Here is a 14,710-nt window from a genome sequence, read left to right as displayed (position 1 = left end):
TAGTATATCCAGTATCCAATTTACGACCTCAATCGACATTCTTCCCATCGGGATACATGGCAGGATCCCCATACTACGCTCGCACTCACACGTATCTTGTTAACAGCCACTAATATGTATCCTGCCTCCGGCGGCCCTACCGCGGCCTGTCCTCGCTAAGACTCGAAGACTTCGGTTCAAGGTAAAGTATCCAAAGTACACGTTATAAGATTCCAAGCAGTCTATTCAAGTGGGCACATACCCCTATTCAGCAGACTACACCGTTCTCCCGTATTTCCGCAGTGCCTTCTACACTGAGATTGTGAAGCAGCGTCGCACACATTCAATCATGAATTAAACCCCCATGCACACAAAAGACTAAGAGGAAGTTTAAAAAGAAAGAAAAAAAGAGACTCCTACACCAATCCCCTCCCCTACCCAAAAAAAAAAGAAAGAAAAGAAAAGAAGAGAAGAGAAAGGAGAATACTACTACTATAAATCAATATCCATCATATACATTCAAGTTGTCCATATCCCAAAAGCAGAACCCACAGAACTCTCTCAAGGCCATTCGGTCGGACCAAAGGTCTCCCCGGGATTCAGCTTCATCTTGACGGCCTTGTGCAGAAAATCCATGGTATGCACGGCATCTGTGTTGCCCCACCACTGAGGCGGCCTCGTCTCCGTCAGGTAGAGGGTGAAGAAGATGACGAGGGTGGAGAAGATGAGGCCGCAGTCGAGGGCCGCCGAGACGACGTAGTTGTACTGCAGCCACCACCCCGTGTAGCGGCGCTTGATGAAGTAGTTGAAGACGATGCCCACCACGCCCCAGCAGAGGTAGATGTAGACGCTGGCGGGCGGGAGAAGCCCGGACCCGCCGTAGATGACGGGCAGGTTGACGTAACGCCAGAAGGACTTGGGCCAGCGGCGGGCGAGCAGCCAGGTGACGATGGGGGTCACGGCGCCGATCAGCCAGAACCACTGGAGGGACGAGTACAGGGCTTTCCCGCTGAAGATGCGCGCGGGACCGATGGCCCCCCACACCACCGACGCCGTGTAAAAGACCCGGCTGTTGGGGCACGTGTAGTTGTTGGGCTGCTCCAGCGAGCACACGTCCGGAATCGTCTTCAGCGCCCAGTTCATCACGCCCACCTGCACTATCGCCGACCATATCGAGGCGATAAGCTGCGACGAGAACATGACGCGGGGCGGTACCTTCATGTAGTGGCCCATCTTGAGGTCCTGGGCAAAGTACAGCGCCTGGCCCATGCAGATGTAACCGTATGTCTTGAACATCATCATGGCTAGCGGTCGCCCAGGCACCATGTAACCGATGACGAACTCGGTGAGCACGTTGAGACCTAGCTGGACGTTCGTGGTTGCCTGGATCAGTCCGATGGGGATGAGCCAGATGATCGGGATCAGCACGCAGATGAGGAAGGCCCAGGCAGGGAAGCCTGTAGGCCAGCCAGCCACGACGCCGAATGAGATGGCCACCATGACGACAAAAAGGGCTAGACCAAGAAAAAAAAGCGTAGTGTCAGCAAGGTTCAGAAGCATCGCAGGAACAGGAGGGGGGGGGGCTCTGTCATGGGCAGTATACGGTTTGCACATACCTGCGTACCACCAGTCCTCGGCGTCGCGGTACTTCTTCATCAAGCGCATGTGAACATCGTCCTCTTGATGGCGAGCCATCTTGAACTGAGTCCAGATGTCCTTGCCGTAGTACAGGGCAACGTGGATAATAACGGCCGACACGGCGGCAAACGACAGGCCGTAGGCGAGAGCAAACTGCGTGGAAAGGAAGAGGGGCGAGTATTCCTTGTAGGCCGTCTCGTTCAGGTGGTTGTTGGCATCGAGGATACGCGTCACGTTGTAGAGGGCGCCCGTGTTGTCGTACGACTCGGTGGACTGGACAGGCAAGAAGTCGGCGTACCAGCCGCCGCTAAAGTGGATGCCCATGGAGATGAAGATGAAGACGATGAAGATGCCGCCCAGGACGTTGGAGATTGCGTGGAAGGGAGGGATCAGCGGGGAGCCAATGTAGCCGCTGATGATGGTCCAGTCAAAGGAGATGGGCATCAGGCCGTAGTTGTTCATGCCGCCAAACAGCTTGTTGACAACGACGTTGTCGGGCGCGATCCAGCAGATCCAGGTGAAGTAGGAGAGACCCTTGAACAGCCAGCCGGGGAACCAGTACCAGATGAAGCCGGCACCGCAGATGATCAGGAACAGCCTGTAGCGACCAATCTTCCAGCCGTTTGTCTTGGTCGGGTCGGAGACGGAGTGGTCGTGGAGGGTGTAGAACAGGGCGCAGTTGACCAGGTCGGCGGGCCAGATCATGGCAGCGGGCCAGACCAGGAAGCGGCGCGCAAGACCGGCAAGACCATAGCCGATGCACAGCGTGCTGATGCCGAACATGAGCTGGAAGGCCCAGCCAAAGTCCTGGCCATAGAAGAGGCGCTGAGCTAGGAGAACGTCGGTGGCATAGAGGGATCCACCGCCATAGGCAGCCTGGTCTACCAGTTAGCAACAGAGGCAGGATACAGGGGTCGGGGCCGCAGACGGCCACCCGCCCGAGGCTGAAGGGTCTTTCTGCTTACATTGGACATGGCCACAATGACGACATGCTCCTTGTAGTTGAAGTTTCCAGGGCGCAAGTTGAACTTGAGCCCAAACAGGTTCCACTCGCGGTCGGGCATGACGAGATCCCAGGCGCGGCCGATGGGGTAGGCAACGAGCTGAATGACATAGGTGGTTATGGAGACGCTGGGGTTCCGCAGAGAGAACAGCATGTTGACTCCGGAGCCGATGGTGCAGAGAATCATGCCAATGACCCAGGCACGCACGGTGTTGGCAGGGACATCGACATCGTAGTTGCGCACCACAGCTCTCACCTATGGGGTGAAGTCTAAAGTCAGCAGGCTACTCTCTCTCACACAACTTTGGACGATGCGTATGACTGGAAAAAAAATGATGGTGGGGACATACCTCAGGATACGGGCTGTTATCCTCCATAAGAGCATGCTCAATCTCGATGCCCTTCTCGGCATTGCCGGTCGCGATGGCGGCGTCGACATCGTTGAACTCTTCGATTGGGAAGTTGGGGTCGAGCTTGTTGATCTTCTCGGACGGGAAGAGACCCTTGATATTATCGACTCCGGATGCCTGAACCTCTGCCTCGAGGGGTCCAGGGACGGGAGTGACCTCCTCGGTCTGGCGCCTGCGCAAGAAGGAGGGCACGATGGAGGGCATGGTGTCGACAGTGACAGCGCTGGCTAGCCGCTGGTGGTGGTGGTGGGGACGGGGCTTTAATGGGATGTAGAAGAACAGTCGTCGTAGTCGTGCGTATTTCGTCTTCGTCTTTCCCTCGTGAGAGGTCACCGGCTCGTCGGCCTTTCCGGGACGTAGAGTCACGTCGTCGTCGTCGTCGTCGTCGTCGTCGTCACCGTCGTATATCTCCTGGTGAAGTATATTGTTGTGTATCTAGTATTCATCAAGAGAGGAAGGGGGGGGGAGAGTGCGACACAGAGGTTCATGGCCGCCTTGTGGCCTGAGAGAGAACCAGGACCCGAGAGGAACGGCAGGGCGTCCATGAACTGGGGGCGGCTGGTGGTGGTGGTGGGGGGGAGCCAAGCGCGACTCAAACCGGGGGGGGGGGGGATTTATCGCCCGTTGAACAGATTCGTACATGGTTCGTATGTGAATATAGCGGTTCGTTGGGCTCTAAAGAGCATCTTACAGCGTATATGGGCCTCCTTGGCATCGCGCGTCAGGGCGGAAGCGTGTGGTGCGAATTTTACGAGGCTTATCGCCCTGACCTCTTCTCCTCTCGTTGGATCGGGGCATTTACCTGCCAAAGTAGGCGTAGGGGCCACCGGGTCTGTGCAGTAGGTGCGACGCTTCTATTGGCTCTACCTCCACGGCCTTTGTTTGGGAGATGGAGGGGAGCCCGGGAAGACCGTTGCATAGGCACTTTTGCTGCACTTTTGCTGCACTGTCTCAAGGAGTAGAGGCTGTTCGCTGATCGAGGATCTCTTGCATAGAGAGGTTTTTTTTATTACGGTGTGGTTATCTTGTTGAAAAAGAGGGAGAAAACAAAAACAAGGGACCGGAAGAAAGTAACGAAGAAGAAGAAAGAGAAGGAGAGAAGGAAGAAAAGGACAAAATGTCCTGCGCATGACTACACTTTTTTCCTTCTCTAGCAATGATTACTCCGTCATTCTCAACCCGCCGGTAGCATCAGAACATCACCATCTGCTTCGTCCTCAGATCGTTCCCAACCCCCCCACCACTCGCCACCACCTTTGCTCGTGTCTGGACCAGATGTGCCGCCGTCGACCAATGAATGGCAATCAGCCTCCAAGCCAGTGGCGGTCGTTATCTCCCGTTCAATGATACGAGTGTACACCAACGATGGACAATACGATGCGGCTACTCCCGTTCAATCCTCAGCATTATTACGTGGGAAGCAGGTGCGGTCGCGTCAATCTTCCGTTCAAAAAGTCCTATCTCTCCTCTTGCTCTGCGTCCGTTTCCCGCCGAATAATTTCGCCGCTGCAGGCATCAAATCACTCTGCATCGCAGGATGCCTCCGCTACCAGAGCCGCTGAATCTGCTAAATCAACCTTTCAACTTTATATAGTGATAAATACTTGTCTACATCATCGAGCCATCATCCAGCGGCAGCATCCACTTTCTATACTCGCTCCTCGCAGGAACAGTCGCCCGTCCTCCGGCAGTGTTCAATCACCGTCATATCTGCCGTAACCTTGACATTTGGTGACGGCTGACACCGACAGCACGTCATTCAGCCCCTCCTCCCACAACAACAAACCATGATTCTTTCTCGGCATGCATCGCTCCCTTCTGTTCTATGCATCTAAGGAAGCGTCCTCCGACCTTGCATAACCTTCTGCCACTCACTTGAACTGATCACCTTGGTGGTATAATCCCTGGCCGTCTCGTCGTCAACGATGTCATCCCGTCCAACATCCATCAGACGGGCCAACAGCGCTGTCACTACGGCATCCGCGACGCTGGGCCTGGTACCAAATATGTATATGGCGCTTCCTGAAAAATCTTCATCGCCTTGTTGCTGCTGCTGCCGCTGTCGCCGCCGAAGCAGATCTGAGACGCTGCGGATGAAGTCCCGTGCTTGAGATTCAACCGTCTCAATGTTATCCGCGTCCAGTGTGGTCCGGAACTTGGTATCGTGGCTATGGGCACGGCATCAGCGCCAATAGCCGTGAGAAGGGTCGCGAGGGCGGGGGGAGGGGGAGGGTCAGATGGGTAAAACCTACTATACGCTCTTGACCTCGAGGCGGCGCCTATGTGACTCGCTTATGTCCGTCCTCTCAAGCATGGCTGCAGCCTTGTTGGTGATACCGTTATTGCGCTCTTCGGGCTTGACGGTTAATGGCTTGGCATGGAAGGCGTAGAAGGAGCTCAAGAGCGACTGTATGTCCTCCTGGTGGTCCTTGGGGATCAGTTCTGGCTGCAGTCTGCATAGCCAGGCGAGTATCTCGCTGCTGTCTGCCAGCAGCCTGGTTGGTTCATTCCCATCTCGATTCTCTGAGAGACGTAGTGCAGGGACCTGTATGCATACAGGGCCCGTTAGTCTAGGTTATCGTACTCGAGGGAGTATTACCCAGCCAAGTACTGACCTGTCCCATGGGATTCACTTCGAGATATTCCTCGCCAATATGCTCGTCCTTTTTCAAATTCACAAGTCGCAGCCGGATATGTGGGGATGAGTCCGGATTGAGTGTGTGACCCAGTTCCAAGGCGAACCTGACGATGATGGAATACAGCGAGTAGGTCCAGTAGTACAGCGTAGGCTGATCCATACCCTCATCTTGGACTTGCTGCTGCTGCTGCTGATCGTCTGTCGTCATTGTAGGTATTTGTGATATGATGTGTCCAGCAATACGGGTGTGACGTCTTGCACGATGTCATACACAACAGACTCTTCTTCTCTCTCCCGTATGTGTCCCTCTCGAGAGTGAGGAAATCTGAATATAATAATAATGGAGTTGCGGCAGTCTCTTATTTTTTTTTCCGATTATCAGATATATATAAGACTGCTCTCTGATATCACCTGTCTCTTCATCTTCACTTGCGTGGTGTCACTGCGCCTCATAGGCAGTGAGGAACAAACGTTGAGAAGGTGTGGAGGACGCCGCCGATCCAATGCGGGCGCTGGGGAGGGGGGGGGCGAAGATTGAAGCCCACCCCTTGACACAGCCTTGATCGAATGGGTTGAAGAGGGGCCATCACATGACGCTTCTGCCCTCGATGCTATTTTTTTTTCCCCTAGTCTTAGTGCCAATGTTCTTGAATCCGTAGTCAGGATCTATTCAACCCATACTCGTACGTGTATTGCAGTGTATTACAGGGGAGGCGCTAGTACCTAAGTGTATGATATCCGGTGGTGGTCTTTCCCTTCAACTGTTGGTTCGATAACCGTCGGGTTGATAGTATCCCCATCATGTGTTAGACCACCAATGTCCCAAGGCCAAGGCCATATTAATTCAGATCCCTCCCCACATCTATACAGACAGGTACGATATCCCCTCCCTCCCCCCAATCGAGATACGTCACTTGCATCTCCACTTACACCATTGGGCTTGGCGAAGTCCTCCTACCGCCCTTCATCACCAACATTGCCTTTTTTCTGTTAGTTTCCCCTACCCTCTTCATTGTCTTTCTAGATGCTCTGTGTCGACTCGTGCATGATGTGGGCAGTGCTACGAGATACGGTATCGCCATTGTTGGGGTGAGGGTGGGACAGGACACGTTCGGCGACGTCGTCGTTGCTGTACACCGTATAACTGCGCCTTGCAAAGTACGTGGCGTACGCGATTGTGCAGGATATTATGGATCCTATGCCATGTGTGTCTTTCCACTGATGAATATCCGTCCCTATGTCCGGGGGGTTTTTTTTTTCCTTCTGGCCTTGTTTGAGTACATGTAGTTAGTGGCTTCCATGTTGCTGACCCAACTTACGGAGGGGTGTGGTTTTGGCTATTGCATGTACGTGTATCTCCGACATCTTCCATAGATGGGATTGATGTTCTTGGAGAATGGTATTTCTGCTTAGGCCTTCTGGTGTGTGGGATTGGTCAAGTGATAGGATAGACTGCAGTATCCCATTGACTGTCTCGTCCTTATTCTTGTTCGTGGCTGTGCTGTCGTTGAGCCAGAGGAACGTGACTAGGTATAAGAAAATATAGGCACCCATCGATAATGTGGGCAAACTTCCGAGCTATATCAGGATCTGTGACATATCGCCTTCCAACCGCCATTTTACATCGGAGCTCAGTATTGGGAAAATATCGAGAACGTGGGAGTCGAGCATGAATGAGTCTCTTCTTGATACGAGGTTGAGATCTGCACACCCTATAGCTGGAAGGGGATCGAGGCAGGTCCACTCCTTCGGTATACGAGATACATCATCTCACCCCCGAGACAAGACCACATAGGTGCTTTTAGGATGACCATGTCTGGCTTCTTTTATATAGAAGCACATGAATTCATCTGAGCTACGGCCGAAAACATGGTCGAGTTCGCTAGGAAGCATCACGCAACAAGTGGGCACATCACCATCCATACCCGTACAGGATGAGGCAAGAGCATACAAGAGCAGCGAGTGACGGAGCAACGAAGAAGATGAGAAGATACTAGTATGGCGGGGAAAAGGTCTAGCCTTGGCCCGATGACATACAATCCTACGAGCATGGGTTTGCTTCCATCACCGTTATATTCAAATCCATTATCCGTTCCTGTTTTAACCGCAAGGCCTGTCTTCCCGGTGGTGTACTTGGTGTATACGATCTGCGAACGGACAAGTATGTGAATGTGTATACACGTATGTCCCAGTTATATTTTCTCCTCCTAATTCTAGCTTTCCTCGTATGGCAGTATCTCGGAGTCACAGCGGCTGCTAGACATCGGATTGTCCGTCCAAGGATGAATGGTAGCAATACCAGCATCAGGCCAGCGTCAGAGGTCATTACGGAAGCGGGCGGTTGTGTAACGTGGACCTCATAGGGCAGTACGGACCCTGCGTCCTAGGGTATTGCATCACACAACACGCTCCTATGTACAGAAGCAGTACCTGTGATATGTGTGGGTGTGTTCGCGTGTGCGTACTCAATGATTCTGGGGAAACGGGAGGTGGCGTTGACGGACCATGTGCCGTCCTCTCCTGGGCGACGTGATACTGAGTTAAAAGCGGCATCATTGACGCGTGGGTCGCGTGGCGCGCAGGCATGGCTTCCACGGGTTACCGACTACGAGCGCAATGTACCATGATGGTGAATGTCACCAGGAACGAGCGGTGGAGGAGGATGAAAAGGGAAGAAGATCTGTGTACGGACACTCTGCGAACGTGGGGGGAAGGGAAGAGTGGTTGCTGATTGCAGCAAAGCAGCAAATCAAGCAAGGAGAGACAGGCCGATACCGCCACTAGATACGTATCGACAACTGCATGGCAACACACGCCAGGCAAACTGCCAACCATGGAGGTAGGCTCCTGCACGATTCAGGCGTACTCGTAGACGGTATGGCGCGGAGGTCGCGTAGCTGACCACGACGCGTTACGGCAAACTGACACCAACATGATTGTCATGATTGAATACCAGCAGGCTTTGACGAACATCTGTGCCTGTTTAGAGCAGGGCGAGAAATGGATTGATACGTCATGCGCTGTATGGTATTACGGAGAAAATAATCGAGTGGAAGATGCCCCACAGCATATTTACGAGCGCAGAATAATATTCATACCTGCAATCTGTACTCTGCAATACTCGGTAACCTATAGCCTGTAGGTAGCAGCCTGTAGGTAGTATTACGAGTAGTGATAATAATACTCCGACAGATTAATCTGTACAGATTACGTTGGGTGCAATATTGGCTGCCTCCCAGATGTGATGCCATTCCAGTCTCCCAAACTAGCGGCACCGTCGCAGTGGGGTGGTGTGATGCTGGTACGATTCATTGCTGGGTGGCCCTACATATACCGGGTTTAAGCACAGCGGTATACTCCGTTCATATGGGAGCTGACGTACTCGTGTATACGTGCCCATTCGCCTATGAATCGGTAGTCGCATTCATGGGCTAAAATCCAGGTACGGAGCACGTTAGACCTATCAACGGCTCCCGAGATCGAAGAATGAGAAAAAGCACTGTAATCGTACATGTAAACGCTCCATGCCGTTAGAAGAGAAGAGAAGAAGGGGAGGGGAAGGGAGAGGCTAACTACATCGAGCCTTGTTTCCCGCTTTCTCGTCACATGTGATATTTCCTTTCTCTCTTCTTTCCTCTTTTTCTTCTTTCTTCTTACCGAAAATGAGAACATGATCATATGCGAGAGTGGACAGCATGTGAGGAGAGTAAGACGAATGAAAAACCTGTAACGGGGAAATTATCCCGTGACATCTGACCACCACCACCACACACAAAGAAGCGCTGATACTACGCTGTAAACGCATCCCGTCAGACGCGTCAGACGCGTCAGACGGATTACTCGTATGTATGGTGCGCCGTAACAGTCAACATGACAGTTGATCAAAATGCCCACTCGTGCACACGGTAAACCTCTCCGCCCGCCCCTCCCCCTGCAGCAGCTTCCACAGAAAGGGAATTGTCCGAGGGGGTGGGATGAGTTGGTCGGTAGGGGGTTGCTACGAGCATTACTCTGTTACGTATACTCGTAATCGACGGATATCATACGTCGGGAAAGCATGCACGCACACGTAAAGAAAGGGTGCCTTTTATTGCATCGGTTCCTGAATTGGCTTCCCCCCCCCCTCCCCTCTTTGATTTTCGGTTCCTGGCATGGACGGATGGATGGATGGATAGGAATTAGGAGAGGGGTTTGGAAGGGAAGGGGGGGGGGGGAGCCAGGGGATAAGGAGCCAGGACGGAAAAGGGAAGAAGGAAAAATAAAAATAAATAAAAAATTGAAGAAAGGAGGGAAAAATCAAAATCAAAGAAAAAGGTTAGGGTCCGAAAATAAATATTGCAGGGGTGGCAGGGCTACAAGGGCCTTGTCGAGGTGATCGCCGGCAAATGGCATCCAAGAGATGCACTGAACTGACACAGCATCATCGAGTCATTGCTGCTAGACTCTACGACACCTACGAGTAATATGTTATTGAACTATTAGCAGGCTCTAGTAGTAATAATACCGGGCCATAGGTATGCATCTACAAGTACCCCTGACTGCTACAACGCTGCAGTCATGTTTTTGAGCAGGACGATTGGGTAAGCCGGGGTTGGTAAAGTTAAGCCGTATTAGTGGCCTCTGCCCTGTAACTTGGGCAGTCAATTATTATCAGCATCGGCCCAGTAGGTATGGATGGTGCATGCATATATTAACTCGCTGCAATGAGCAAGAGAGGAAGCTCCGCGGCTTCCGAAGTTGTGTGTGTGTGTGTGTGTGTGTTTGTATGTGTATGATGTCTTTGATGGGTTTGGAATGACATGTACGCATAACCACCTAGTTGTAATAGTGCCTGGCACCTGTACTGCTTGTACCGGTAGCCTTAGGATGACACAGAATTTGGGGCTTGTGGAATCCTATGAAATGCGCTGTAAAACTGTAACATGAGCCTGTGGCCCCGGGGAGCGGAGTGGTTCAAGTTCCCGTTGTCATGCAGTCCACCTGGTCGGATCTCTCTGTCTGATATCGGTGGGGTTTTGATCGAATGAGTATAATTGGTGTAGTTGCATATCCATCCCTCTCGCTCTCCTACGCTGTATTACTCAAAAGGTTTTGTACCTATTATCGAGGCGCACATGTCCACGAGTATCGCTACATGATGATATTACTTGTTGCGTGTTGTGGACAGGTAATTTCGTGACTATCTCCGCCACCATCTTGGCCATCATCACACCACATGAGACTCAAGAGGAGTAGCGAGAAGATGAGATAACAGGAACCCTCCCTGAAAAAAGAAAGGATGAAGAGGAGAGAGAGGAGAGAATAGAATAGGAGAAGAAAAATGCGCACAAACTTGAAAAGAGACAGAAGAAAACGGCTATTTGCGTCCCAAAGCTTATGCACACAGACCCTGGCGTATACGGGGAAAAGAGCCGACTGCTGACCAATCGGCGACCCTACCACCCCCAAGATATTACCATACTATACTCAAAGGGTAGCTAGTACCTGTGGCCCTTACGCCCCCTTTCTCGTATCCGCAACCTTTTTTTTTCTTGCTCTTCGCCTTGAGCCAATATTATCCGGTTTTATCTTTTTCTTTTCATTCTTCTCAATTTTCCTTTACAGCAATCCTTGAGCCGCGTGTGCTTTGGGCTAGCATTATCGATCAGATTGAGGATGCCCCTCTGTCGGCCTTCAATTTCTCTGGTAGGTAGATGCATAGCCCAGGAGACAGATGGGGAGAGAGGGGGGGAGGTGAGGGGTGATGAACCCGCTGCTACGGATAATGCAGGTATAACGGCTTTTCGAATCCCCTTTGGCTGAAAGCCAGGAAAGAGCTTAGCAGCTTTGCCATGAGTCGCCAAGTTTACTTATTTGCGTGCGAGCATGTGTGTGTGTGTGTGAGTGTGCAGGTGGGTGGGTGGGTATCATCAACCACGAGTACTCTCGTACGCTGCGCACAGCAATAACTCCCTACAATGTGCTTTACATGTATGTGTATTCACCAGGATCCTTGTATCCACACCCCATCGAGCCTAAGATGGTATCACTATTCTATCTATATGTACAAATTCTTTATACTGACTGGTAGGGGGGGTTCGAGTAAAAGCCTACTGATATTCCGAATGGCGATTTAGTCGTCGACGATTGGCAGAGCGAAACCCGGAAGCACGACGGCGACGGCTTTGTTTGATCCTAAAGATCTAAAAGTTGTTGTATAGCTACTCGTTCCACCTCCCGTAGTGATATTGCGTGTAGATATCTTTATCGTGTACCGCTGCCTGAGTACTCATGGTGTTTCTCCCTTTCTCTCTTTTTCTTTTTCTGCTCTTCTCTGGTCCCACGGATACTGACAGTCGCAGGGTAGGATGACAATGACCGTGATGCATGTCCGACTTTTCTTTTTGCCCACGAACGGACAGAACCGTTTTTGGTATCCATCGGCTGCCTCGCTGCCCGTCCCAGGGCCTAAATAGGACGGACGTACTCGCAATCGCATGTGCCCCTTCTCAATTACCCATCAGCAAAATTGTTTTTGTTTTTTTTTTTTTTTTAGAAGAAAGAAAAAAAGAAGCACTGAAAAAACTGGTATTAGTGGTAATCTCGTCAAAGTGTATTGCCTAGTATTACCCCGGGCGGGGCGTGGCCAGGGGTGCGGTGCACAGCCTCGTCCGGCATCATCGGCGTGCCCAGCAACGTCTTTCCTGTTTGTTTTGCTTATCCATTGGCATGGTTCAAACATGAAAATGGATAGTCCAGGTTACGAGCATTAAACAGAACTAGCAGGGCAATATTTTGATAGTACGGATTATATATGAGAAACAGACGTAATAATATGCATCCGTGCGTGCGTATATATGTCCTTTAGGGGGGGGGGGGAGGGGGAGCCGCAGCCGAAGATTTAACATACGAGCTCTTACTTGCCATACTTTGACCGGACCAACCACTCTTGGGGGTGTGATAACCCGATGACAAGAAGCGCCTCCGACGACAAACAAGAAATATCGAACCCACCCGTGAGATGGTCTTCTTATACGGAGTACATTAGCAGACTGGCGAGAATGATGCCCAATGCTCAATGCCCTTGTAAAGAGCCAGGCTAGTCGCGCAGCACTCGTAGGTGATATGAACGTGTATGCTACACTTGGTCGCTCTTTCCATCTCCTTTTTCCTTTTCCTGTCTGCCTCCTTCCGTGCTTGATATCTGCCCCCTCCGTGTCTCACTCATTCCCCCCCCCTCTCTCTCCCTGGCCATCGCGCGCCACCGCCCGCTCACCCCTCAATTTCCGTGAGATCCGCCTCCATTCGTCGAGTTGGCAGCCCGTTTTGCTTTGGAGGGCATGCATTCTGTCTTTCCGACAGTAGTGCCAGAGAATAGTACGTGTTTCCCTCCCCTTTTCTTCCCTTCGCCGCTGTTTCACATCGCCATAGCAAACGAGTCACGAGAAGACAATCAATCCGCTCGCACCATACCACAGGGAGGGGGGCAGAGGGGACTGACAGACTATACAGACTGTTATCCGTGCCAACCATTGCTATCCTTCGTTCTCCGGTCTATATGCACCGGACCAGTTACGACGTACGGAGTCAACTACGACGACGTCGGTCTATTACCGTATACCGTATACGCCTGTGATATCGTTGCCCCGGGAGGGCGAACGACAGCACAACCCGGGACCCCGCTCTGTACCAAACATTTCGCCCCTCACACCTCGTATCTGTGGTATCTGCGAACGCGAGACCACCGGCCGGCGTTATAGCACCAGTACGTGTCTATATATTCGCCCTGTATTATTATATACTGGCAGTATTACATCGTATCACCACTGCCTGTTGCGGACTTTCTCTCCCGCTGGTGCAGAGGGTGGGTGACGGGAATCGAAAACTCGGCTCTTCTAAATCAGATTCGGACAAGTCCGAGCCCGAACCATTTGAAACAGAAACAAACAGACAACCGACGTCTCTTCATCCTTGCCAATGCCAAATAATTGCATACAGAGGAACCGACAGTTTACCAGTGCCAGGATCAAGACTGCGACTTGTGTAATGTGAGTACAAGAAGGATAGAGCCACCCCGGGTGTGAGACACGGTCTCCTGCGGCTCACTTCCATGATGGCAGGGTTCAGGTTTATGACTGACCCGTCTTCCTTCCAGTACCTGAGTCCCTGGAGGAAGACCGTTAGAGGTCCCAGCAGAGGCGGCTTTGGGCACCTACATCACTGTCCGTCGCGGTGCAGTCCTGGAAATACACCACCTACAGAATACCTGTACCTACTGGTCTGCCCGCCCGCACAGCACAGGCTTTGCAGAGTACATACGGCTGCTAGTACAAGGGCCTGCGCCCCGTGGATCACTAACCCACCACGGAGAAGCGCCCTAGCCACGGAAGCCAATCCACTAGTCGTTCCATATACGTATTTATTGTACGTATACTCTCTCAATGGCCAAGTCTCTGCGGAGGGAGGACTTTCTAATCCTCGTACGACCATTAATACAGGGTGCGTATTAATTAATACCTTATTCCAGTATCCGCGAGAGTACGTAGTACTTTGTACGTATCATTACCATCAGAGAACGTATTACCAGAGTGCGCAGCAGCAGCAGCAGCAGCAGCAGCAGCAGCCACGGCCAGGACTCCTTTCCTCTCTCTTTTGCCCCCCCCCCCGTCCGTCCCTCCCTCATTGTGCCCAACAGAGAAGAGAGCATTGAAGCGGGTGGTTTGGATTGTTCTGCCAGACGCCCCCATTACAACTCCACGTCCTCCTTTTCTCTCCTTTTCTTTCTCTCTACTGCTCTCCTTCTTCCTTTCTTTTCTTCTCCATCCGCTCGTTTCACTCTACGGCTTCCGCACGGAGTAGGCCAATCTGCCCATCTTACCGACACGCCCCCCCGTACGAAACCCCAGCCGCTGGCTCGACCCGAGGAACCTCGCCATCTCGTTGGTCCGAAGCCCGACTTGCTGCTTCTCAGCCCATCGCGACCTCTTGTACAGCGGCCAACCGACAAAGGGGCTAGTTACTACGAGACGACAAGTTGCCAATTCGAATCGACGGTCCCCTCCA

The 14,710-nt window shown here is 52.0% G+C and overlaps 2 protein-coding genes across 2 annotated transcripts; both read right to left on the bottom strand.

Moving 5' to 3' along the window:
* Window positions 1–540: 540 nt before the first annotated feature.
* On the bottom strand, window positions 541–3,441 carry GMORB2_5266 (OPT oligopeptide transporter protein; the record flags this gene model as incomplete). The annotated part of the gene is made up of 3 exons (XM_035467240.1): window positions 541–2,493; window positions 2,583–2,876; window positions 2,971–3,441. Coding segments are annotated over 3 exons (2,718 nt in total), but the record flags the coding sequence as incomplete, so codon positions are not given.
* A 1,420-nt stretch (window positions 3,442–4,861) lies between these two features.
* GMORB2_5265 (uncharacterized protein) lies at window positions 4,862–5,654 on the bottom strand (the record flags this gene model as incomplete). The annotated part of the gene is made up of 3 exons (XM_035467239.1): window positions 4,862–5,198; window positions 5,283–5,575; window positions 5,646–5,654. 3 exons carry the CDS (start codon window positions 5,652–5,654, stop codon window positions 4,862–4,864), a joined length of 639 nt encoding a protein of 212 aa, XP_035323251.1.
* Window positions 5,655–14,710: the final 9,056 nt, after the last annotated feature.

The sequence above is a fragment of the Geosmithia morbida genome (genome assembly GCF_012550715.1).
Source record: "Geosmithia morbida isolate 1262 chromosome Unknown scaffold_3, whole genome shotgun sequence".
NCBI lineage: Eukaryota > Fungi > Ascomycota > Sordariomycetes > Hypocreales > Bionectriaceae > Geosmithia > Geosmithia morbida.
Note: the sequence above shows the minus strand (reverse complement) of the source record. Positions and strands in the feature narration are given on the sequence as shown.